Below are 26,137 nucleotides of genomic sequence, written 5' to 3' on the forward strand. Positions count from 1 at the left end.
TCATTATGGGGTATTGTGTGTAAATTGATGAGGAAAAAAACGATTTAATCAATTTTAGAATAAGGCTGTAACGTAACAAAATGTGGAAAAGGTTAAGGGTTCCGAGTACTTTCCGAATGCATTGTAGATTGAAGCACGGGTGCGTCAGTAGACTCTTAAGGATAATGTGACAGGTGAAATGAATAACGCAATCTGCTTCATCTCCTAATGTATTGCACAAGTTGACTATAGGTATTAACCTAAAAAGTAGCACAAATATTCAAATGTATTGGAAAAACTTCAACGAAATAGTTGACGGTATTGATGGTATTGAGAAACCCTCACGTGGCTTTTTCCAAATATCAGGTTATAAGGTATACCGCCCAAGCCTACCATTTATAAAACATTTAGTGCTCAAGTATCTTAAAATTGTGAATGTTACTCTACATTTTTGAAGTAAACATAAAGTACTCTTACCAGTTGAATTGCCTCTAGAAAAGCTGTGTCCGCACAGTCCTTGATGTCAATCGTGGCCGTTTCAGGCAATACTCCAAACACCTCATGTTGAATTGCAAGACTCAACCAAGATAAGTACTGTATGGTCCACCTTGGAGAAATTAGTGGCCAATCATGTGGCCGGCCCACAACAAAGAGATCACTCTCCAGCAGGGATGAAGATGAGGGGACAAAAGAGAAGTGTGCCTCAGCCTCCTGCAACTTCATTTACAGGTGGATTAAGGAAAAGTGTGTTAGAGTTCATTTTAATAATGAGGACACCTGTTCCTGGTGTGCAACTGCTTGTCTGCGTAACAGTATTGTCATTATTCAACTTAGGCAGATAAGTGAGCAGTAGCGCAATTTGGAAAAACACAATACGAGTCGTATCACTCACCTAGAGTCCGTGCTGGAGTTTGGATATTATTGTTGTGAAGAAATGTCTCGTCAGTCCTTTGACTATAGCAGGGTCTCCAATAAATGTAGATATCCTTGGGCAGAAGAATACAAGGCCTGATATGCATGCCTTATTGCTAACTGACAGCTGGTATGAAGTGAAAGACATTGCTCTAACATTAGTCCTGGTGGATGAATGTGTTACATCATATATTTTGACTACTTTTAGTCTGGTACAAGAATGGTTCACTGAACAGCCAAGGACAAAAACACCTCTGCAGTACAATAGAATGACGTAAGACACAATGGCAGCAATTTAAGACAGAAAAGACAACCAATGATTTTGAATATGGGACTGTAAAATAATTGTAAATGGTTTTAGAGCATGAGACTGGGACCTCACAACTGAATTGCATACAATGTAATTTAGCATGTACTTGATATTCAAATGTTTCACTAATATCTCTATCACCCGCTCTGTACAGCACCTCGTGCAAGTTGTGTTGTCTTTTTATCACTCCAAATGGAAATCCGCCTCTCACAGCCTAGGAGGCCCACTGGGCCCACTGTTAACTCACCACTGGATTTCTGTTAATTAAGACAATTACATGTACACAAAATAAGACCAAATGAATGTTGATGTTTACAAAATGTTAACATATAATATCAACATCTGTAATGGCAAAACCTATGGCAAGATCAGCTATCCACATATATCGTTGAACAGCTTGTCACGCTCTGACCTAGGAGAGCTGTGTTTTCTCTTAGTTAGGTCAGGGTGTGATAGGTGGGTGGGCATTCTATGTTTTGTTTTCTATGTTTTGGCCGGGTATGGTTTCCAATCAGAGGCAGCTGTCTATCTTTGTCTCTGATTGGAAGCCATACTTAGGCAGCCTGTTTTTCCCTTTGTTTTTGTGGGTAGTTGCTTTCTGTTCAGTTTGTAAACCTGACGGAACTGTTGGCTGTCATTTTGTTATTTTGTCTAGTGTTCGTTTCCATTAAAATATATAACGATGAGCACTCTACATGCTGCGCCTTGGTCTCCTCTACACGACGCCTGTAACACAGCTGGAGAACAGCTGGACACTATGTAATGGACACTATGTAATGGACACTATGTAATGGACACTATGTAATAAAAATGTGATGAAATGTGACCGATTCAAAATTCGAAACAAGTTCATTTTAGAAAAATATGCTTTTTGATCGTATGGAAAATGTCTGATCTTTTGTTTCAGGTCATGAAACATGGGACCCACACTTTACATGTTGCGTTTATATTTTTGTTCAGTATACACTGATGGATATCATATGTAGCTGGCTGGCGAGACCTCCACCTGTGTCTTTCTATTATTAGTCAAACAGGCTTGATTGATTGAGATGGGCTGTGATGATTAAAAGGGGCGAGTGGGCCATCTGTTATTTATTCTTAACTTTTTCTCAGCATGCCACTTAGCCACATTCCAAATGGTCTGCCCATGCATTGACACACTTTCTACATCGAAACCTCTATAGTCAAACTTCTTGCTTGCCACAAATCTTTAGCTTTGCCTTACTATTAAATATAATTTCAAGAAAATTGTAATTTAGGGGAGTGTTTTCATTCCCTTTTTGATTAAACCTGCTGTCACAGCCCATACCCTTGTACGTCAGGGGTGTCAAACTCATTGAACGGAGGTCCTAGTGTCTGCTGGATTTTGTTTTTTTCCCTTCATTTAAGACACAGACAACCAGATGAGGGGAGATCGTTACTTATCAGTAACCTTAATTTATCAATCAAGGACAAGAGAGGAGGAAATACCTGCAGACACGCGGCCCTCCGTGGAATGAGTTTGACACGTGTTGTACATACACATGCATTGTACACAACTATGTAGAATTTACAGAAATATTTACGTCATAGCTTTTATTGCAGGTCTGAAACCACTGTGGAATTGGCCACATTAGCTCACCAGTCAGCCTACTATGTTTATTGAACATATTGGACTGTACAGTCTAACATATGTTTTGCAAAAATGGGAAATCCTAAAATATAGAATTGTGATTTCAGATAATTCTCATGATCACATCTCATAGGTTCCATACTTTCAGCTCCTGAAATACTAAATTAAACCTCAGATTCAAGAGCCATATATATTTCATAAGATAACTTTATTAATGTAATGCTTTACTAAAAAAATTATGATTTCACAACAGGCATTTCATAAAATAAGTTGACTTGTGAGCTAATGTGGCTCATTTCACAGCGGATTCAGAGTTCTGCAATAACATCTATAGTGTTCATGTTTGTGTAAAGTCTTTGGAATTGTAATATGTGGGTGTCACTTAGTAGAATGATACCCCATTTCATGGGGTGCACACTCCATAGGTAAGGCTGTACACAGGGGCGAAAATCTGACAATTACATGACATTTTCTCAAGAGCAATTCCTGAGGGGGACACCAAAAGTAGTGCTGTAACACATAGCCTACATTGTAATATGGTAAATGTATATTGAGGAACCAAAGAAATAAGGTGTTTGCCGTACTCCTAACTACCGGTACCCAAAACTACACAACTAATCACAACAGCAATACCATTGCCTTTAACAAATCTTAGTTCAGTCACCAGTTTAAGTAGAGAGTGGGGGTATCCATGGCATTTTCCAATTATGTTCCTATTTTACAAGTCAAAAAAATGGAGAACCTTTCATAATGTTGCCAAACAAAGACTCAACAAACTTACCTGAGACTCCCTGTCTCTGCCAGTCTGTCCCTGCATATCTGTCCCCAACTCTGCTGTCTGTGTGCCATCTGTTGCCTGCTCTGCCTAATGACATCATTGTGAAACATTTCCATTAGAATTTCATTTCTTTCTTATGAACATTTTATCAACTAGTCTTTGAGATATTAGGCTACTAGGGTCCTTACTTTGCGTTTTGGTGTACTGAAAAATACTCTGATGTCCGTCTTTTATTTTTCTGCCATTTTCTACCTGGCTGGCTGGCTACACACACACACACAGTGTGTAGGTTATTTACAGTAGGAGATGGGCTTCTATCATCTTATCTTTTATCATTCTATTTGGGCTTCGATCTAAAAGGTAGCTAGCAAATGTGAAACGGATTAAAATGACAAGAGTTGACAGCTGTATGAGTTCACCATTTACACAACATATGCTGCAACCTTTTGTAATTTTAATATAGTTTGTTTCATATCGGCTGGCTTCCAACAATAGCTGAATTTGCAAAGCTAGCAAGCACCAATTCCGTTTCAGTGGTGTTTGCTATAATCTTTGCTACTTGGGTTAAATAAAGGTGAAATAAATAAATAAAAGTTCCCTTGCGACAATTTAGCTTTTGCAACAAGACCATTAAATATATTTAAGACAATGGTAGAAGAGAGTGTAGTTCTGTTCAGTTTGGACTTATCGCTAACCTTATCACAGGGACTTTGAAGCACTAACTTACATCATCTGCATGCTGATCTTGGAATAAATTGACGATAGCAAAGATTCCATCTTTGACGAGGCCACATAAATGGAATAGGTACTAGCTAGCTTAATAGTTCATATTTAATAGTTAATAGTTAATATCATCACTGGCACACAGAGAATGATGGGCTGTGGGCACCGGGTAAATATTGTATTGACTTGAGCAGCCATATGGGGTTGAATAGTTAAACGTTAAAATATCAATTTATAGAGTTTGCGATGTGTTGAACACGAACATGTAGAAAACAGACCTAAGATCTGTGGTTCTAATAAACTGGTATATTTCCTTCTGCAATGTTTGACTAACCGTGCTGAGTTAAGAACTACTGAAAGGTTGCGACAGCATAGGCAGCAGCTCTATAGAGATGAGATGATGACTTGGAATGAAATAGTAAAGTCATCAAATAAAACAATTGTAATAATACACAACTGAAATATTTTATTAAAGTAAAGTCATGTGAATAACTGATGGTTAATAAGTGAAAAGCTTGGTCAGTTACTAGCATCAAGGGACTTTTATTAATTGTTCTATTCTGTGTTACAGCATTCAACCCACATAAAGCACCAAAAAAATGATCAAAATTGAAAACCATGATTATTTTTTATAATTTAACCGAAACCAAACCAACCTCAAAAAGCACTATTGACTAATAGCTGTTCCATGCACTAGGCGATCCCTGTTGTAGCGACCTTAACACAACACCTAGCAACCTCGTCAAGGGGTTCGGACCTCTTGGTGTAACGGTAAAGATGTTGGCTCGACAGTTGCTGGATCCGGGATTGAGTCCCGATCAGGGAAACCTCTCAAAATTTGTTACAATATCAACAAGTGTCCTTGATAATCTGTATGTTTGATCAGCATCTTCCCTTTAAATGGGTACAGAAACGGTCAACACAAAAACCCGGAATGTAGTGATTCTGCAAGGTTATTAGGACTTCCATATAACCGCCTAGCCCCTGCTCCTATGGACATCATGCAGACCTGAAAGGACATGAGAAAAGAAAAGAAGAAGAATTCACCAAGTCTATCAGAAAGCAAGGTGGTGCCAGGGAGTGTCGAAACACAGCGTAATCAAGTTGTAATGTACATTTCATTTGACGGCTGCTATGACTTTTCCTTTGAAGGGTATTTGACTGGTAACAAGATAAGGACTTCATAACACATTCATGAGCAGAGTGTTTCAATGATGCTTTATGCCAACAGGCACCTTCCAAATTGTGTGTTAGAACACTTTATTACTTTATTTGATGGGTACGAAATAAAAACTTCAAAAACACATTAATAAGCAGAGCATTAATTATGTTTATGCTAACAGGTACCTTTCATATTACGGGTTACTGAACACTTCAGAGATGCTTGCTCACCTGCAAGGCATGGCCCCGTTCTCTGAGACGGCGTCACACTTGGAGGTGAAGCCACAACATATTTAAATACAGAAAGCAATTCAAAATGGCTACCGGTAGTAACATTTTATTATAGTCAATATAATTTGTAATTGTAAAAATGATCTTGCTGCTTTTCATCTACAACTAGTTTGAACCAATTAATCATAAGTGATTTCATCTCTGCATTCAGGGAATCTCTGAGGTTTCCAAGAGCAACAGTCTGTACGGGCAGACACATCTAATTAAATCTAATCATGATGCCAGTTTAAGAAGTCATGACCTCAGTCAAGAATCAATTTATAATCGTACTAGTGGTTAGACAGTTAATCAGTGTACAGGGAGGATGTAAGCTTTTAGTAGCTGTCTGTTCTCATCCATTAAAATCTACATGACACAAACTCCATGTCAAACTGTACTCCATGTCAAACAACCATTAATTTTACTGTAACTGACTTTTTATTGACAGCTTCATTTACCTTGGGTAATAACAAAACAAGCTCATTAGTCTCTCATTGTTGTCTTGTGTAGACTAGACGACCACATTGTTCCCCCTGTAAAGATGAAGGATGGGATCCTGGATAATTCGCATGATTTAAGACTGTTGTTATTGTATCCACAGATTAACAGAGTGAGTGGACAAAGAGTGGATTACATACCAGGGTACATACAGTGTCAAGGGCATCGTAAGGATAGGACCAAGGCGCAGCGGGTATAGTGCTCATCTTCTTAATTTATTTAAAGATAACACTTAAACAAAATAAACAAAACAACGAAACAGTTCCGTAAGGCAACACAGGCTATACAGGAAACAACCACCCACCTAAATATGGCCTCCAATTAGAGACAACGACAACCAGCTGCCTCTAATTGGAGGTCATTGCCAAAAACCCAACATAGAAATAGAAAACTAGATATACACATAGAAATAGAAAATATAGAACATAAACCAAAAACACCGAAACACACAAAACAAACACCCCCTGCCACGCCCTGACCAAACTACAATGACAAATAACGCCTTTTACTGGTCAGGACGTGACAGTACCCCCCCCCCCAAAGGTGCAGACCCCGAATGCACCTCAAAAACAAACAAAAAAACACAAAAACAACCCCAAACTTAAAGGGAGGGAAGGGAGGGTGGCCACCGTCAACAACGGTCCCTGTGCTACACCCCCCCCCTTCCCAATCCTCCCACTACGGAGGTGGCTCTGGCTCTGGGCGTAGCTCCCGTTCAGAAGACCCTAGGCTGGGGAGCGTCGCTGGAGACTCCGGGCTGAGGAGCGCCGCTGGAGACTCCGGGCTGAGGAGCGCCGCTGGAGACTCCGGGCTGAGGAGCGCCGCTGGAGACTCCGGGCTGAGGAGCGCCGCTGGAGACTCCGGGCTGAGGAGCGTCGCTGGAGACTCCGGGCTGAGGAGCGTCGCTGGAGACTCCGGGCTGAGGAGCGTCGCTGGAGACTCCGAGCTGAGGAGCGTCGCTGGAGGCTCAGGGCTGAGGAGCGTCGCTGGAGGCTCAGGGCTGAGGAGCGTCGCTGAAGGCTCAGGGCTGAGGAGCGTCGCTGGAGGCTCAGGGCTGAGGAGCGTCGCTGGAGGCTCAGGGCTGAGGAGCGTCGCTAGAGGCCGAGTGCTCACAGCAGGCACTGGCTGTACCGGGTTATGGAAGCGCACTGGAGGATGAGTGCGGGGAACAGGAACAGGACGTACTAATGGCAGAGTGCTCACAGCAGGCACTGGCTGTACCAGGTTATGGAGGCGCACTGGAGGGTGTGTGCGCGGAGCAGGAACAGGACGTACTGGACTGGGCAGGCGCACTGGAAGCCTGGTGCGTGGGGCTGGCTTAGGAGGCGCCAGACTAGTAACACGCACCTTAGGGCAAGTGCGGGGAGCAAGAACAGGATGTACTGGACTGGGCAGGCGCACAAGAGGCCTGATGCGTGGGGCTAGCTTTGGAGGCGCTTAAACAAAATAACCAAAATGACGAAACAGTTCCGTAAGGCAACACAGGTTATACAGGAAACAACCACCCACCTAAATATGGCCTCCAATTAGAGACAACAACAACCAGCTGCCTCTAATTGGAGGTCATTGCCAAAAACCCAACATAGAAATAGAAAACTAGATATACATATAGAAATAGAAAATATAGAACATAAACCAAAAACACCGAAACACACAAAACAAACACCCCCTGCCACGCCCTGACCAAACTACAATGACAAATAACCCCTTTTACTGGTCAGGACGTGACATACAGTTGAAATCCAAAGTTTACATACACCTTAGCCAAATACATTTAAACGTTTTTCACAATTCTTGACATTTAATCCTAGTAAATATTCCAGGTTTTAGGTCAGTTAGGATCACCACTTTATTTTAAGAATGTGAAATGTCAGAATAATAGTAGAGAGAATTCTTTATTTCAGCTTTTATTTCTTTCATCACATTCCCAGTGGGTCAGAAGTGTACATACACTCAATTAGTATTTGGTAGCGTTGCCTTTAAATTGTTTAACTTGGGTCTGTCACGACACCGACGGATGGTGGCGCCCCTCCTCACCCGGGCGGCGCTCGGCGGTCGTCGTTGCCGACCTACTAGCTGCCATGGATCCTGTTTCACTTTCTGTTGGTTAGGTCTAGGTTAGGCACGCACCTGTTTTGTTTTAGTTATTAGTGGGGGGGGGTATTTAGTCTAGCTAGGTAGGTTTGTGTTTGTGCGTGATTGTTCTATGTCAGGACTGTTGGTTGTTAGAGGAACGTGTGTTTTTCCTCTGCTTGTGTTTTTTTTATTTACCGCAGAGGTGTTGTGGGCTGCGTCCCTGCTTTGCATTCAGCTGAGGGTTTTGGAGCGTGTGTTCTATTGCGCCCTGCCCTACTGTGTTTGGACTTTTGTGAATACTGATTAAAAGTGTGTTCACGGATTTTCTGTCTCCTGCGCCTGACTCTGCCTCTCCTGCTTCCTTGAGCCACCCTTGACAGAATCACGCACCGAAATTTATGGAGTCAGCAGGAGCTTCAGCGCCAGCCCCGTCCATGAAGGAAAGAGTTGCCCAACACTCCACCCTGCTCCACCGTCTGGGCACCGCCATGGACCAGGTGTTGGCACGCATGGAGAGTTGGGACCGAAGCGCTCTCGGCCCCACGAACGCGGCGGTTCAACAGCCTGCGCCCCAACCAGCACCCACAGCACCCAGTACCAGTGGGGTGAAACTCGCCCCCCCCAGGGAGTACGATGGGACGGCCGCTGGGTGTAAGGGCTTCTTGCTCCAGTTGGAGTTATACCTGGCGACCGTTCGTCCCCCTCCCTTGGGGGAGGAGAGTGTTAGCGTCCTCGTCTAGTGTCTCACGGGTAGAGCCCTGGTATGGGCCAACGCCGTGTGGGACAGTCCGGACTCAGTCAGGGACAACTACCCGGAGTTCACCCGCCGTTTCCGGGCAGTGTTCGATCATCCACAGGAGGGGAGAGCGGCAGGCGAGCGGCTATTTCACCTGAGACAGGAGACGAGGAGCGCACAGGACTTTGCTCTAGAGTTCCGGACCCTGGCCGCGGGAGCGGGGTGGAATGAGAGGGCCCTTATCGATCACTACCGGTGTAGTCTGAGGGAGGACGTCCGCCGGGAGTTAGCCTGTCGGGACACGACCATCACCCTGGACCAGCTGGTTGACCTGTCCATCCGACTGGACAATCTGCTGGCCGCCCACGGGCGTCTGAACCGGGCCCTGCTCATTCCACCTTCCAGCCCTCCTGCTCCCACGCCTATGGAGATAGGGGGGCTGCAGCCAGGAAGACTGGAGGGGGAGTTCGCTCCTGCACCTCCTGTGGTCGCAGAGGGCACACTGTGGACCGGTGCTGGAGAAGCTCACCCGCGAGTCCAGAAGGCAGGCAGAGCACTCCTTTGACACCTCAGGTGAGTCAGCACCAGCCTCACCCAGAGCCCCCTTCAGTCACATGTATGCATTAGTGTCTTTTCCTTGTTTTTCTCCTCACTCCCGGCTTAAGGCGCTAGTCGATTCAGGCGCGGCGGGGAGTTTTATGGACCGTGGGATCGCGGCTAAGTTAGGGATTCCCCTGATTCAGTTGGACCAACCCTTCCCCGTGCACGCATTAGACAGTCGACCACTAGGGTCAGGGCTGGTCAGGGAGGTCACTGTGCCACTGGTCATGGTAATGCGGGGGGGTCATGAGGAGAGTATTAGTCTCTTCCTCATTGATTCCCCGGCGTTTCCAGTGGTTCTAGGGATCCCCTGGCTAGCCACTCACAACCCAAAGATTTCGTGGAGACAGAGGGCTCTTAAGGGGTGGTCAAAGGAGTGCTCGGGCAGATGCATAGGAGTTTCCGTCGGTGCGACTATGGTGGAGAGTCCAGACCAAGTCTCTACCGTGCACATTCCCTCAGAGTATGCCGATTTGGCTATCGCCTTCAGTAAAATGAAGGCGACCCAATTACCACCTCATTGACGAGGAGACTGTGCAATAAACCTCCAGGTGGGCGCTGCACTTCCCCGTAGTCACGTGTATCCCCTGTCTCAGGAGGAGACAGGGAGTCACTGTCTCAGGAGACACTGTCTCAGGAGGAGACAGTGGCCATGGAAACATACGTCACTGAGTCTGAGGCAGGGATACATTCGGCCATCTAACTCACCCGTCTCCTCGAGCTTCTTTTTTGTGAAGAAGAAGGGAGGTCTGCGCCCGTGCATTAACTATAGAGGTCTAAATTCTATCACGGTGGGTTTCAGTTACCCACTACCTCTCATCGCCACGGCGGTGGAGTCATTTCACGGGGCGCGCTTCTTCACGAAATTGGATCTCAGGAGTGCGTATAATTTGGTGCGTATCCGAGGAGGGGACGAGTGGAAAACTGCATTTAGTACCACCTGGCCATGATGAGTACCTCGTCATGCCGTATGGGTTAAAGAATGCTCCCGCAGTTTACCAATCCTTTGTGGACGAGATTCTCAGGGACCTGCTCGGTCAGGGTGTAGTGGTGTACATCGATGATATTCTGATCTACTCCGCTGCACGCGCCGAGCATGTGTCTCTGGTGCGTAAAGTGCTTGGGCGACTGGTGGAGCATGACCTATGTCAAGGCTGAGAAATGTGAGTTTTCCAAGCCAGCAGTCTCGTTTCTGGGGTATCGCATTTCCACATCCGGGGTGGTGATGGAATGTGACCGCATCTCAGCCGTGCGTAATTGTCCGACTCCCACCACGGTGAAGGAGGTGCAGCGGTTCTTGGGATTTGCCAATTACTACCGGAGGTTTATCCAGGGGCTTTGGGCAGGTGGCGGCTCCCATTACCTCACTGATGAAGGGGGGCCCGGTGCGGTTGCGGTGGTCAGCGGAGGCGGACAGGGCCTTTAGTCGTCTTAAGGCTCTGTTCACCGATGCTCCAGTGCTGGCACATCCGGATCCCTCTTTGCCCTTCATAGTGGAGGTGGACGCGTCCGAGGCTGGGGTAGGAGCCGTGCTATCCCAGCGCTCGGGCATCCCCCCCAAGCTTCGCCTCTGTGCCTTCTTCTCTAGGAAGTTGAGTCCGGCGGAGCGTAACTATGATGTGGGGGACAGGGAGTTGCTGGCTGTGGTAAGAGCCCTGAAGGTGTGGAGACATTGGCTTGAGGGGGCGCGTCACCCTTTTCTCATCTGGACTGACCACCGTAATCTGGAGTACATCCGGGCGGCGAGGAGACTGAACCCCCGTCAAGCCAGGTGGGCGATGTTCTTTACGAGATTTCAGTTTACAATCTCGTACATCCCAGGATCCCGGAACACTAAGGCCGATGCACTGTCTCGTCTCCATAACACAGAGGAACGGTCCACCGCTCCCACTCCCATACTTCCAGCCTCTTGCCTGGTGGCACCGGTGGTCTGGGAGGTGGACGCGGATATCGAGCGGGCGTTACGGGCGGAGCCTACTCCTCCTCAGTGTCCAGTGGGTCATAAGTACGTCCCGCTCGGTGTTAGCGATCGTTTGATTCTGTGGGCGCACACGCTACCCTCCTCGGGTCACCCAGGGATTGAGTGGACGGTGTGTGGTATTAGTGGGAAATACTGGTGGCCCACCTTGGTGAAGGACGTGAGGCGCTATGTCTCCTCCTGTTCGGTGTGTGCTCAGAGTAAGGCTCCTAGGCACCTGCCTAGAGGGAAATTACAGCCCCTCCCGGTTCCACAGCGACCATGGTCCCAACTGGCGGTGGATTTCCTCACCGATCTCCCGCCGTCTCAGGGCAACACCGCGATCCTGGTCGTTGTGGACCGGTTCTCTAAGTCCTGCCGTCTGCTTCCTTTACCCGGTCTTCCTACGGCCCTGCAGACTGCGGAAGCTCTATTCACCCACATCTTCCGTCGCCGCAGTGAGGCCCCCGTGTTTACCCCAGGGAAGAGAGTCTGGCTCTCGACCCGGAACCTGCCCCTCCGCCTGCGCTGCCGGAAACTGGGTCCGCGGTTTGTGGGGCCATTTAAAGTCCTGAGGAGAATAAACGAGGTGTGTTACAGGTTACAACTTCCTTCTTATTATCGTATTAACCCCTTGTTTCATGTGTCTCTCCTCAGGCCGGTGGTAGCTGGTCCGCTGCAGGACAATGATGTGCAGGAGGTCCCTCCGCCCCCCCTGGACATCGTGGGGGTCCCGGCGTACACAGTCCGGTCCATCTTGGACTCCAGACGCCGGGTGAGGGGCCTGCAGTACGTCGTGGACTGGGAGGGGTATGGCCGGGAGGAGAGGTCCTGGGTACCGGTGGAGGACATATTGGACCCAGCGCTCATCTGGGAGTTCCACAGCCTCCATCCGGATCGCCCTGCGCCTCGCCCTCCGGGGCGTCCTCGAGGCCGGCGTCGGCGCGCTGCGGGAGCCGTACGTTGGGGGGGAGTACTGTCACGACACCGACGGATGGTGGCGCCCCTCCTCGCCCGGGCGGCGCTCGGCGGTCGTCGTCGCCGGCCTACTAGCTGCCATCGATCCTCTGTTTCACTTTCTGTTGGTTAGGTCTAGGTTAGGCACGCACCTGTTTTGTTTTAGTTATTAGTGGGGGGGGGTATTTAGTCTAGCTAGGTAGGTTTGTGTTTGTGCGTGATTGTTCTATGTCAGGACTGTTGGTTGTTAGAGGAACGTGTATTTTTCCCTCTGCTTGTGTATTTTTTATTTACCGCAGAGGTTTTGTGGGCTGCGTCCCTGCTTTGCATTCAGCTGAGGGTTTTTGGAGCGTGTGTTCTATTGCACCCTGCCCTACCGTGTTTGGACTTTTGTGAATACTGATTAAAAGTGTGTTCACGGATTTTCTGTCTCCTGCGCCTGACTCTGCCTCTCCTGCTTCCTTGAGCCACCCTTTAGGGTAGCCTTCCACAAGCTTCCCACAATAAGTTGGGTGAATTTTGGCCCATTCCTCCTGACAGAGCTGGTGTAACTGAGTCAGGTTTTAAGGCCTCCTTGCTTGCACATGCTTTTTCAGTTCTGCCCACAAATGTTCTATATGATGGAGGTCAGGGCTTGTGATGGCCACTCCAATACCTTGACTTTGTTTTCCTTAAGCCATTTTTCCACAACTTTGGAAGTATGCTTCGGGTCATTGTCCATTTGGAAGACCCATTTGCAACCAAGCTTTAACTTCCTTACTGATGTCTTGAGATGTTGCTTCAACATATCCACATAATTTTCCTCCCTCATGATGCCATCTATTTTGTGAAGTGCACCAGTCCCTCCTGCAGCAAAGCACCCCCACAACATGATGCTGACACCCTCATGCTTCACGGTTGGGATGGGGTTCTTCAGCTTGAAAGCATCCCCCTTTTTCCTCCAAACATAACGATGGTCATTAAGGCCAAACAGTTCTATTTTTGTTTCATCAGACCAGAGGACATGTCTCCAAATAGTACAATCTTTGTCCCCATGTGCAGTTGCAAACCGTAGTCTGGCTTTTTTATGGCGGTTTTGGAGCAGTGGCTTCTTCCTTGCTGAGCGGCCTTTCAGGTTATGTCGATATAGGACTCGTTTTTTACAGTGGATATAGATACTTTGTACCTGTTTCCTCCAGCATCTTCACAAGGTCCTTTGCTGTTGTTCTGGGTTGATTTGCACTTTTCGCACCAAAGTACGTTCATCTCTAGGAGACAGAATGCATCTCCTTCCTGAGCGGTATGATGGCTGCGTGGTCCCATGGTGTTTATACTTGCATGCTATTGTTTGTACAGATGGGCGTGGTACCTTCAGGCATTTGGAAATTGCTCCCAAGGATGAACCAGACTTGTGGAGGTCTACAATTTATTTTCTGAGGTCTTGGCTGATAACTTTTGATTTTCCCGTGATGTCAAGCAAAGAGGCACTGAGTTTGAAGGTAGGCCTTGAAATACATCCGCAGGTACATCTCCAATTGACAAATGATGTCAGTTAGCCTATCAGAAGCTTCTAAAGCCATGACATAATTTTCTGGTATTTTCCAAGCTGTTTAAAGGTACAGTCAACTTAGTGTATGTAAACTTCTGACCCACTGGAATTGTGATAGTGAATTATAAGTGAAATAATCTGTCTGTAAACAATTGCTGAAAAAACTACTTTACGGTTAGATGTCCTAACCAACTTGCCAAAACTAGAAATTTGTGGAGTGGTTGAAAAACGAGTTTTAAATGACTCCAACCTAAGTGTATGTAAACTTCAACTGTATGCCACCCCTGTTTGTACACAACATAATTTAAGCTTAACATGACAGATACCAGAAATCAAAACAGTTAAACCCCAGATACCTAAAGTCCAATGTTAAAAGCATCTCCAATCCAAAATTAAATCTAGAATCTGCTTCCTATTTTGCAACAAAGCATCCTTCACTCATGCTGCCAAACATACCCTCGGAAAACTGACTATCCTACCAATCCTCGACTTCGGTGATGTCATTTACAAAATAGCCTCCAACACTCTACTCAACAAATTGGATGCAGTCTATCACAGTGCCATCCGTTTTGTCACCAAAGCCCCATATACTACCCACTACTGCGACCTGTACGCTCTCGTTTGCTGGCCCTCGCTTCATACTCATCGCTAAACCCACTGGCTCCAGGTCATCTACAAGTCTTTGCTAGGTAAAGCCCCGCCTTATCTCAGTTCACTGGTCACCATAGCAGCTCCCACCCGCAGCACATGCTCCAGCAGGTATGTTTCACTGGTCACCCCCAAAGCCAATTCCTCCTTTGGCCGTCTTTCCTTCCAGTTCTCTGCTGCCAATGCCTGGAACGAACTGCAAAAATCACTGAAGCTGGAGACTCATATCTCCCTCACTAACTTCAAGCACCAGCTGTCAGAGCAGCTCACAGATCATTGCACCTGTACATAGCCCATCTAAATAGCCCATCCAACTACATCATCCCCATACTGTATTTATTTATTTAGCTCCTTTGCACCCCAGTATCTCTACTTGCACATTCATCTTCTGCACATCTATCACTCCACTGTTTAATTGCTATATCGTAATTACCTCGCCACTATGGCCTATTTTATTGCTTTACCTCCCTTATCTTACCTCATTTGCACACACTGTATATATACTTATTTCTTTTGTTCTACTGTATTATTGACTGTATTTGTATATTCCATGTGTAACTCTGTGTTGTTGTATGTGTCGAACTGATTGCTTTATCTTGGCCAGGTCGCAGTTGTAAATGACAACTTCTTCTCAACTAGCCTACCTGGTTAAATAAAGGTGAAAACAAAAAAAAACATAAGACATTGGTGGGACATCAAAAAGCCATTTCAAAACGCTCCACTGATTAGGGTTGAGTCATTGAAAAGGTTTGACCATGGTCAATGGTGGATAAGTAAGAAGTGTTTTTGCTTTGCATGGGATAAGTATCCCCCATAAACACAAACACTTAAGAGGGCAGGAACAGGAGAAGAAAAACGCCACCAAGTGCTGCACACATGCTGATTGGCCCAGGTGGTTGGAAGTGGGGAGTGTTAAGATTACGGGGTAAACTAATGTTAAGGGGATTAACAGTTGTGGCTAGGAGATGTCTGGGTAGGGAAATGTATGCCACTCTTCTTCTCTTCAGCCTCGGGCTCCATCTTACTCGTCCATGTCGAGATAGACCTCCTTACCTTCTCTGAGGATGACATTTGACAAAAAGGAATATCGAAGGCACCAAAATACAGAAAGATGGTCCCAAAGCCTTCGGTTGACAATGTGAATGCTGCAGATATAGAGCTACAGGTAAAAACCTAAGTAAATGTGTTTGTTGACTTGGTAACTGTAGATATTGTTGCTGGGGTTGTATGGGTTATGAAGTTGTTATAACCTGCTTCTATTTTCCCCAGGGATTTGTCATTAGTCTTATTGAATAAGTAAAACTAAAGCCTACCACAGCACTAGTACTAGTTACTACAACCGCACACATTTCAGCCTCTACAAGCCTACAGTGATTATAATGCATAACCATCACGTCACAATCCCTTTGTTCAGTTCTACTACATTTCCATAGTATTCCAATATAGTTTATTGCTTCTCCAATAACAATGGAGTCAAAGTAGCGTGGGGTCAAAAGGTGAAATGCTATTGCCAAATTTGAACAGAAGTGTTCTTCAAGCATATTTAGTATTGGATTCCATATTAATGTTATTAGGTCTGTTAGTGATACGATGGTGATGTGAAACATAATTGCTGTTGTTTTTTTCTATTTTTGTTGTTCTCAGGACGTGCTGTCTTTCGTGGCTAAGGCCACCGGCCAAAAGTACAGAAATACCTCAGCTAAGCTGCTTATGAGGTCCTCCAGGAAATAGCTTGGCACCTTTCTACATCCCCCATCCATCCCTCTTCCCCATTGGTCCACAGCCCTTACCCTTTCCATAATTCACCTCTCCCTTCTGCCCTCCAAACCACTGTACCACTGGACCTACTTGTATCTTCTGGATGAGAAGGGCAGACTGACAGGATACGTAGACAAAATGGCGGTCTTAAAGGTGACGTTCACCAAGACCACTCGGGGCAAGCTAGCCCTGGTGTTGTGGGTCCTCAACTGGATCTCTGTGTTAACGGGCATCATCCTCTTCAGCCTGGGCCTCTTCCTGAAGGTGGAGATCCAGAAACGGAAGGAGCTGATGTCCGCTGATGTCCACTCAGTGCCCGACATGCTCATCGCCACGGGCCTGGTGGCCTGTGTCATCAACTTCCTGGGTGGCAAGATCTGCTACGATTGCGTTGATACCACCAAGTTCCTGCGATGGAAGCTGCTGATGCTACCGTACATCGTGTGCACCTTCCTCTTTACCTTCTGCATCCTGGTGGGTGGGCTCATGTGCTACAGCATGAGGAACGAACTGGAGGAGTCACTATTTCTGGGATTGCGTAATGCCATGCTCTACTACAAGGACACAGGCACGCCGGGACGATGTTATCTCAAGCGCACAGTGGATTTGCTGCAAATCCAATTCCAGTGTTGTGGAAATGCCGGCTTCCGCGATTGGTTCCATGTCCAATGGATCAACAACCGCTGGTTGGACATGACCCACAGTGAAGTAACAGAGTAAGTACAAAGGAGTACAGTACCCACCCTCACCACCCTCTACCCAGCTCTGGTCCTGTCTGGCCCCTCTACCCAGCTCTGGTCCTGTCTGGCCCCTCTACCCAGCTCTGGTCCTGTCTGGCCCCTCTACCCAGCTCTGGTCCTGTCTGGCCCCTCTACCCAGCTCTGGTCCTGTCTGGCCCCTCTACCCAGCTCTGGTCCTGTCTGGCCCCTCTACCCAGCTCTGGTCCTGTCTGGCCCCTCTACCCAGCTCTGGTCCTGTCTGGCCCCTCTACCCAGCTCTGGTCCTCTCTGGCCCCTCTACCCAGCTCTGGTCCTCTCTGGCCCCTCTACTCAGCTCTGGTCCTCTCTGGCCCCTCTACCCAGCTCTGGTCCTCTCTGGCCCCTCTACCCAGCCCTGGTCCTGTCTGGCCCCTCTACCCAGCCATCAGTGCTAGAGTCTACCCAGCCATTAGGGCCACAGTCTAGCCAACTGACAGGGCCATAGTCTACCCAGCTGAGAGGCCCAGAGTTGAAGGTACTTGATTAATCCAATTGAACCTGTGAATAACCACAACAAAAAGGTGCCTTTCAAGACTGTGACAAAATACATACATACTAAATACAAAATACATACTAACACATAACAATACTGGAAGCAGATGCTACCAGCTGCCAACACCAGTCCTCCTCATTAAGCTGCCCAGTCAAACTGTTAAGCAGCAACACTGTATCGACTGAAAAAGGGGAGGTCAAAGGTTATGAGAGAGGCTTTTCCAGTCGGAGTCAGTCAGGAGGTCACTGTGACAGGAAATTACCAAAGCCGGCAGGTTGAATAATGTATCTTTCAATATTTGGTCTTGTTTTTTGTGTTGTTTTTTCACTGTATCAAAGTGACTTATACACACAGATTCAAAGCCCAGGTAAAAAATGTAAATATTGATGGAAGTCCAGTATTAAATTGATCTACCTTTTCAATATTGACAATCTATGTAATGTTTACCTCCTGAGTAAATGCTTAAATTATCCTAACCTTAAAGGGATAATTGTCATTTTGGCAATGAAGCCCTTTTTTCTACTTACCCAGAGTCAGATGAACTCATGGATACCATTTGTATGTCTCTGTGTGCAGTTTTAAATGAGCTGAAGGTAGTTTGTGGAGCCATTGCTAACAGCTAGCATGCTTTACCTGTCTGGTTTGGGAAGGGGCACTGTAAGATGGACAGTTTACTTCATCAATTCCTTCATGATGCAGAAGTTGGGGTTAAATGGATGAGAAAAAGTCAAACATTTGTCATCAGTAAAGTCATACGTCTATGTTTGTGCTTAGATTCTGTAGCAAGACAGATTTATGCCAAAATACGACTAAGCACAATGGCTTAAAATATCTCACTCTCTCTCCTGTAGCCGTCTGAGGAGTAACGTGGAGGGAAAGTACCTGATGGACGGAGTGCCTTTTAGCTGCTGTAACACATTCTCTCCACGACCCTGCATCCAGACCCAGGTCACCAACAACTCCGCCCACTACAACTATGACTGGAAGACGGAGGAGCGCAACCTGTGGACGAGGGGCTGCCGCCAGGTCCTGCTGGATCATTACACCAACATCATGCAGTCCATCGGCTTTATCGTGCTCATCATCTGGTTGTTTGAGGTTGGCTTTACATTAACAAAACTCCATTCTTATCCTGTACTTTGAATTAGTCACTATTGTCTCTACAGTCACTATTAACTTGGACATGACAAGGTATGTCATGGTGATAATATTAATAATTATGGGGTAGTGTTGAATAGAACCCAGAGTAGGGAAGTAATAGGTAGGGATGAGGAGGACACATGGTTGTAGAAAAATAGTACTTGATTTATTGCAAATTAAGGATTTTTGGGAAACATGGCTTGCGTTGAAAACAGTCCGGTTCATCGCAGTAACATTCAGGATACAAAAAAAACTCGGAAAAAATGACGATGAAGGCGAGTCTTAAGCTCAGCCCCTCAATAGGGTTCCTACTGCAGCTAGGACTAGGGCCTAAATGCTAAACAGTATAATTAGGGTTACCCCTTTTCCAACTCTAAACACAGTTTAACTCTCCCCCTTAGTGGAACTAAAGGGAGTCTACCAGGACAGCTAAAATCAACTGTCTGTACATACAGGTCACAACAAACAAACTGATATGGAGCACATTGTAAAATGGTATTCAACCTCAATTTGAGAGAAAATGACAGCATTTGTAACTTAGGCCTAAACCTCAGCCATAATAATTAACCAATGAGAATGTACATTTAATTAGCTGAACTTTACTTTGTTAATAGAAAACATGATTTATGTTAACTGCATTCATTAGTTTAAATGATCATATTTAGTTAAGTACACTTTAGTTTAAAAGACAGAGCTAAATCAAATAAAATATGATTAGAACTACTACTCAGGGAGACTGGACGCATGGGTGAACTACGGGCTAATTATCCAACTACCCACACATGGCTTAAACCTGAGCAATCAACTCGATAGCAAAAAAATGAAGGTCAGGCACACCTAAACTGGTGGATAGCTATGCAAGGGAATGGACTAGTGCACTTCACCTAGTTCCTGCACATAATCATTGCAGGCCAGACAAAGCTTCAGGAGGACAGCCAGATATTCCAGTCCAGTGACCAAACTATTGAAGAAGAGGTTGCCCCGAGGGCAAGACAATTGGTGTACCCAGTCTCCAGGGAGGTGCCACTCTCCCAAGACCAATTTGTCCAGGGGCTGATCACCTTAGAAGGGGACAGCCACGAAAGACAGTACGGCCTCCGAGAAGCACAGGAACATTACCCTCACTGAGGCCATGGGAGAAGTCTGTGGCCGAAGAGATATCAACGGTGTAATTCAACTTCCATTTTCCTCCAAGTGGCTGATCGTTTCTTTCTGTCTCTCTGGTAGTAGTAGTCAAGGTAGTAACAAGATAGGATGTCATTGTATCCCTTTTCTCTCCCAACAGCTATGGGTGCTGACGGGCGTGCGGTATCTCCAGACAGCTATGGAGAACCTTCTACGGCAGGGTGACCCCGACCTGGAGTCTGACGGCTGGCTCCTGGAGAACAGCATTGCCCAGACGGCCCGCTCTAACTTCAAAATCATCAAGAACCTAGGAAAGTGCTACCAGGTGGACGATGATCCTAACATCGATGTCCCCAGCACCGCTCAGCAAGAGGTGTCCACTTGCCAGATCCCTGTGGCTAGATAGCATAGCGCAGCATCCCTGGGCCAGGGCTGAGGCACGCAAATGGGCATCAAGTCCCATTGTCATTAGGTGTAAGCCTTTTGGATGGCAGATCTGTCTCCAGATTAAACGTGCGACAGCTGTGAACTGAGGGATCAAAAGGTGAAAGTGGCGAGTGCAGCAGGGCACCGCAAAGACACACAAACAGGATCAAGGACAGCCTATGCAGAGCGTGCTCTGAAAAATGACCTGCTTTGTCACATGATACTGTAACACCTGCACCATTTTAACAGTTTAAGAATATGAACTGGCTGCAACTTTGTCATTGTGCCATACTTAAGTCATTAAACTGAAGGGGAGCAGGGCAAAGTTGAAACGGGGTCGAACTAGTGTACAACCCAGTGCTACAACCCCATAGACATAATGGACATGGAACAGTCTGAGTGAAAGATGATGTCATAATGAGCCATATGTAATGGGAAACAATTATGCCAAGAAAGCAGTAGAGGCTGCTGACGGGAAGACAGCTCATAATAATGGCTGGAAAGGAGCTAATGGAATGGCATCAAACATGTATTTGATACCATTCCACCTATTCCGCTCGAGCCATTACCACCAGCCCGTCCACGCCCAATTAACCTTTCTGGGAAGGGGGTTCCGCTAGATGAACATCTGGCCTACAGCCAGTGAAATTGCAGGGCACCAAATTCAAACAACAGAAATCTCATAATTAAAATTCCTCAAACATACAAGTATTATACACCATTTTAAAGATAAACTTCTCGTTAATCCAACCACAGTGTCCGATTTCAAAAAGGCTTTACGGTGAAAGCACACCATGTGATTATGTTAGGTCAGCGCCTAGCCACAAAAAACCATACAGCCATTTTCCAACCAAGGAGAGGTGTCACAAAAGTCAGAAATAGCATTAAAATTAATCACTTACCTTTGATGATCTTCATCTGATGGCACTCCCAGGTCTCCATGTTAGACAATAAATGTTCGTTTTGTTCGATAAAGTTCATCTTTATGTCCAAATACCTCCTTTTTGTTTGCGTGTTTAGTCCAGTAATCCAAATGCACAAAGCGCGGGCACAAAGTCTAGACGAAAAGTCAAAAAAGTTCCATTTGAGTTCATAGAAACATGTCGAACGATGTTTCTAATCAAGCCTTAGGGTGTTTTTAATCATAAATATTCAATAATGTTTCAACCGGACAATACTGTTTTCATTAGAATGGAATGGGAATGGAGCTCGCGCTCACGACTAAACTAAAGGCTTTCACCTGGGCCATCTGCTTCGAGTGCTCTTATTCTCTCCCCTTTCACAATAGAAGCCTGAAACAACTTCTAAAGACTGTTGACATCTAGTGGAAGCCTTAGGAAGTGCAATCTGACCCCACAGACACTGGATATTCGATAGGCATTCACTTGAAAACCACAAACCTGGATTTTTCTCAGGTTTTCGCCTGCCAGTTCTGTTATACTCACAGACATTATTTTAACAGTTTTGGAAACTTGAGTGTTTTCTATCCAAATCTACTAATTATATGCATATTCTAGTTTCTGGGCCTGAGTAACAGGGTTATTCTAGACATGGGTTACTCTGGACAAGCTTTTCATCCAAACTTCCCAATGCTGCCCCCTATCCCTAAAGAGTTTTAAGGTGCCACCAACCTCCTGTGCAAGAAAGTGATGGACATAAACTGCTAAACAAATTGTATAAAGGGAAATGGAAACAGCAAACTTGAATTGCCTTCTACAGTTTATTCAACTCAATCTCCTGTGTGTAACTTTTTTTGTATTATGGGTTTCTTAAGCATTAAGGCCTGAGGGGGTGTGGTATATAGCCAATATATCACGGCTAAGGGCTGTTCTTGGGCACGACGCAACGCGGAGTGCTAGGTAACAGCCCATAGCCATGGGAATATTGGACATATATCACAAACCCTCAAGGTGCCTTATTGCTATTATAAACTGGTTACCAGCGTAATTAGAGCAGTAAAAATAAAAGTTATGTCATACCCATGGTATACAGTCTGAAATACCATGGCTGTCAGCCAATCAGCATTCATGGCTCGACCCACCAAAGATAATGTAGAATAGACATACGGGATATAGAACTGTAAGACAGATGGTTCAAATAGAGCTGGAAGAGGAGGGCCAGTCTCTTGCATATATTTCTGATGAAAAGGCATGTAGGACAAACTGGACTCTTTCATGAAGATGATATTCTACAGAATATTTCATTTAACGTGTTTTATTGAGCCACACTGCCTGAACGGTTTCTGCTGTCTTTTTGACTGACTGTGACCATAGGCAACGTATTCATCTTTCTCTTGTGCCTCTGCCCACACAAGATATTATTAAGGGCGGCCTTAATAAAACACAAGAGTTTTAACACAACTTGAGAATATTTGGTCCCATGTTTTCTTTTGCGGGACCTTTCATAACTGAGAAATAACCAAGTAAGCACAACTCATTTGCTTAGCAATGTGTTATCAGGCTCACACTATAAATGTGATTTGGACAGGTTCATTGTCTAGAAATGTAAAAATTCAGTAATTATAATGTCATGGTAGAGGACAGTTAAGTTGAATAAAAAACATGAGCTGGCACACACCCATTGAAAATTATTTTATGTAGAGGTGTTGACTAACGGCGAATAAACTATAAGCTATTAAAAAAAAATAAGAGAGTCTTCTTCAGGATGAAGGCACAGAGATGCCGAAACATTGGTGATTTACTCAATAAATGACTGGGAGTTTATATATAGACTGTGCGACTCTCTTTATTTTTATAGCTTAAAGTGGATGGTTAAGTGACAACTACTCTGTAAACACTAACTTTCATTTTCATGTTTTGGCAAAGCCTTCAAGGAACCCATGTTTTTCAGGAGCCTAAATCAAGAGAATTAAATGGGAGAAAGCTGCTTTTCAACAGTACTACCAATCAGAAAAACAGCACTGCGTTCAAACAACATTGTCCCCGGGACAAATGAACGTATAAAGAATACAAAATGTTTAGCTGTGCAGGAATAATGTGGTTTTTCCACAATGCAGGTTTGATAGAATCTGGTCCTCAGGGTAAAGAATCTATGCGTCTCCCCCTGAGTACTGCTCTAGAGCAGCGTTTCACAAACTCGGCCCTGGGGCCCCTCTGGGTGCACATTTTAGTTTCTGCCCTAGCACTACACAGCTGATTCAAAATAACCAACTCTTCATCGAGCTTTGATTATTTGAATCCACTGTGTAGTGCTAGGGCAAAAACCAAAGAAGTTTTGGGAAACGTTGCTCTTGGAGGTGAATCACTGATCAAAAGTCCTGAATAAGATAAATGTTTTAAACAGTTTTAAAACCATTCAGAACTCCCTTAAATCATTTGTATCCATTGGTATACCTTTATTGATACCAGCGAAAACAAAAAACTATTTTAGATTTCCACCCGGAAATAATAAAGCATATTGTCATTTTTTATTTTTTTACAATGTCTATTTAAATATACTGACATTTCTTAAGAGGTTGGGTGCAACACTGAAAAATTGCAATAAAGACATTTGTCACGTCCTGACCAGCAGATGGAGCTGTTGTAGTAGTTTGGGGGTCAGGACGTGGCAGTCTTGTGTGTGTGTGTTTGATTGTTCTGTGTTTAGCCTTGGGCCTAGCCAGACTGTTTTGTTGTTCGTGGTTTCGTTTTGTTATTTTTGTATGTTCATTTTGGAGTTTAATAAATGTTCAAAATGAACAACCGCATGCCTGCTGCGTTTTGGTCCTCCTTCACCGATGACAACCGTGACAGAATCTCCCACCAACTATGGACCAAGCAGCAGAGGAAGGAGCAGAGGGACTTCGAGTTGGACTGGCGGGAGAAATGGACCTGGGAGGAAGTTCTGGACGGGGCCGGACCTTGGCACCAGGCTGGGGATTATCGCCGCCCGCAGTGGGAAATTGAGGCAGCCAAGGCAGAGAGGCGGAGGTACGAGGCCATGGAAGCGCTGAGGGAGAAGCACGAGAGGCACCCCCAATACATTTTTTTGGGGGGGCACACAGGTAGTTTGGCTAGGCCTAGGAAGAGCCGGAAGCCAGCTACCCGTGGTTATATGGAGGAGCGTATGAGGTGGAGAGCGCCATGTTTCGCTGAGGAGCGCACTCTCTCACCCATACGCACGCACAGTCCGGTGCGCGTTATTCCAGCCCCTCGCAGGTGCCGTGCTAGAGCGGGCATCCAGCCTGGTAGGAGGATGCCTGCGCAGCGCATCTGGTTGCCGGTACGCCTCCGAGGACCAGGCTACCCAACTCCCGCTCTACGCACGGCTACCATCAGGCCCCTGCACAGCCCAGTCTGCCCTGTACGAGCACCCCGCTCGTACAGGGCTACTAGTTCCATCCAGCCAAGGCGGGTTGTGCAGGAGGTAAGATCAAGACCGACTGTGTGCCTCCATAGCCCTGGGTTTCTAGCTCCTGTCTCTCGTGCGAACCCGGAAGTGCGTCAACCCAGTCCGATTCGTCCTGTTCCCGCTCCCCGCACTAGCCTGGAGGTGCGTGTTCACAATCTGGTAAGCCCAGTACCAGCACCACGCACCAGGCTTCAAGTGCGTAAACCCAGCCTCGCCAGTCAACAGTCACCAGAGCTGCCCGCCAGTCAACAGTCGTCAGAGCTGCCCGCCAGTCAACAGTCGTCGGAGCTGCCCGCCAGTCAACAGTCGTCGGAGCTGCCCGCCAGTCAACAGTCGTCGGAGCTGCCCGCCAGTCAACAGTCGTCGGAGCTGCCCGCCAGTCAACAGTCGTCGGAGCTGCCCGCCAGTCAACAGTCGTCGGAGCTGCCCGCCAGTCAACAGTCGTCGGAGCTGCCCGCCAGTCAACAGTCGTCGGAGCTGCCCGCCAGTCAACAGTCGTCGGAGCTGCCCGCCAGTCAACAGTCGTCGGAGCTGCCCGCCAGTCAACAGTCGTCGGAGCTGCCCGCCAGTCAACAGTCGTCGGAGCTGCCCGCCAGTCAACAGTCGTCGGAGTGCCGCCAGTCAACAGTCGTCGGAGCTGCCCTGAACTGCCGGAGTGGCCAGACTGCCCTGAACTGCCGGAGTGGCCAGACTGCCCTGAACTGCCGGAGTGGCCAGACTGCCCTGAACTGCCGGAGTGGCCAGACTGCCCTGAACTGCCGGAGTGGCCAGACTGCCCTGAACTGCCGGAGTGGCCAGACTGCCCAGACTGTCCCGAGCTGCCAGACTGCCCAGACTGTCCCGAGCTGCCAGACTGCCCAGACTGTCCCGAGCTGCCAGACTGCCCAGACTGTCCCGAGCTGCCAGACTGCCCAGACTGTCCCGAGCTGCCAGACTGCCCAGACTGTCCCGAGCTGCCAGACTGCCCAGACTGTCCCGAGCTGCCAGACTGCCCAGACTGTCCCGAGCGGCCAGACTGCCCAGACTGTCCCGAGCTGCCAGACTGCCCAGACTGTCCCGAGCTGCCAGACTGCCCAGACTGTCCCGAGCTGCCAGACTGCCCCGAGCTGCCAGACTGCCCAGACTGCCCCGAGCTGCCAGACCGCCCCGACAGCCTGGAACGGCCAGAATCGGAGCCACCTCCAGAGATAGGTGGGTTGGGGAGGGGGGGTGTAGCACAGTGCCGTCGGTGACGGCAGCCACCCTCCCTTCCCTCCCTTATTGTTTAAGGGTTAGTGTTTATGGGTTTTGTTGGGGATTTTGTTTGTTGGTGTTTTTTTTTTGTTAGGTGCATTCTGGGGTC

General features: G+C 46.7%; 1 protein-coding gene across 1 annotated transcript; it reads left to right on the top strand.

Moving 5' to 3' along the window:
* Nucleotides 1–16,641: 16,641 nt before the first annotated feature.
* LOC115174426 (photoreceptor outer segment membrane glycoprotein 2) lies at nt 16,642–20,425 on the top strand. Its single transcript, XM_029732931.1, has 3 exons — nt 16,642–17,219; nt 18,606–18,852; nt 20,180–20,425. Exons 1-3 carry the CDS (start codon nt 16,642–16,644, stop codon nt 20,423–20,425), a joined length of 1,071 nt encoding a protein of 356 aa, XP_029588791.1.
* Nucleotides 20,426–26,137: the final 5,712 nt, after the last annotated feature.

The sequence above is a fragment of the Salmo trutta genome, chromosome 35 (assembly GCF_901001165.1).
Source record: "Salmo trutta chromosome 35, fSalTru1.1, whole genome shotgun sequence".
NCBI classification, from domain to species: Eukaryota; Metazoa; Chordata; class Actinopteri; order Salmoniformes; family Salmonidae; genus Salmo; species Salmo trutta.

Excerpts from the sequence above, each read along its gene's own strand:
- LOC115174426 (XM_029732931.1), top strand. The coding sequence starts at position 16,642 with ATGGCGGTCTTAAAGGTGACGTTCACCAAGACCACTCGGGGCAAGCTA. Across the intron at positions 17,220-18,605 it reads ACCCACAGTGAAGTAACAGA|CCGTCTGAGGAGTAACGTGG; the intron begins GTAAGTACAAAG and ends TCTCTCCTGTAG. Across the intron at positions 18,853-20,179 it reads TCATCATCTGGTTGTTTGAG|CTATGGGTGCTGACGGGCGT; the intron begins GTTGGCTTTACA and ends CTCTCCCAACAG.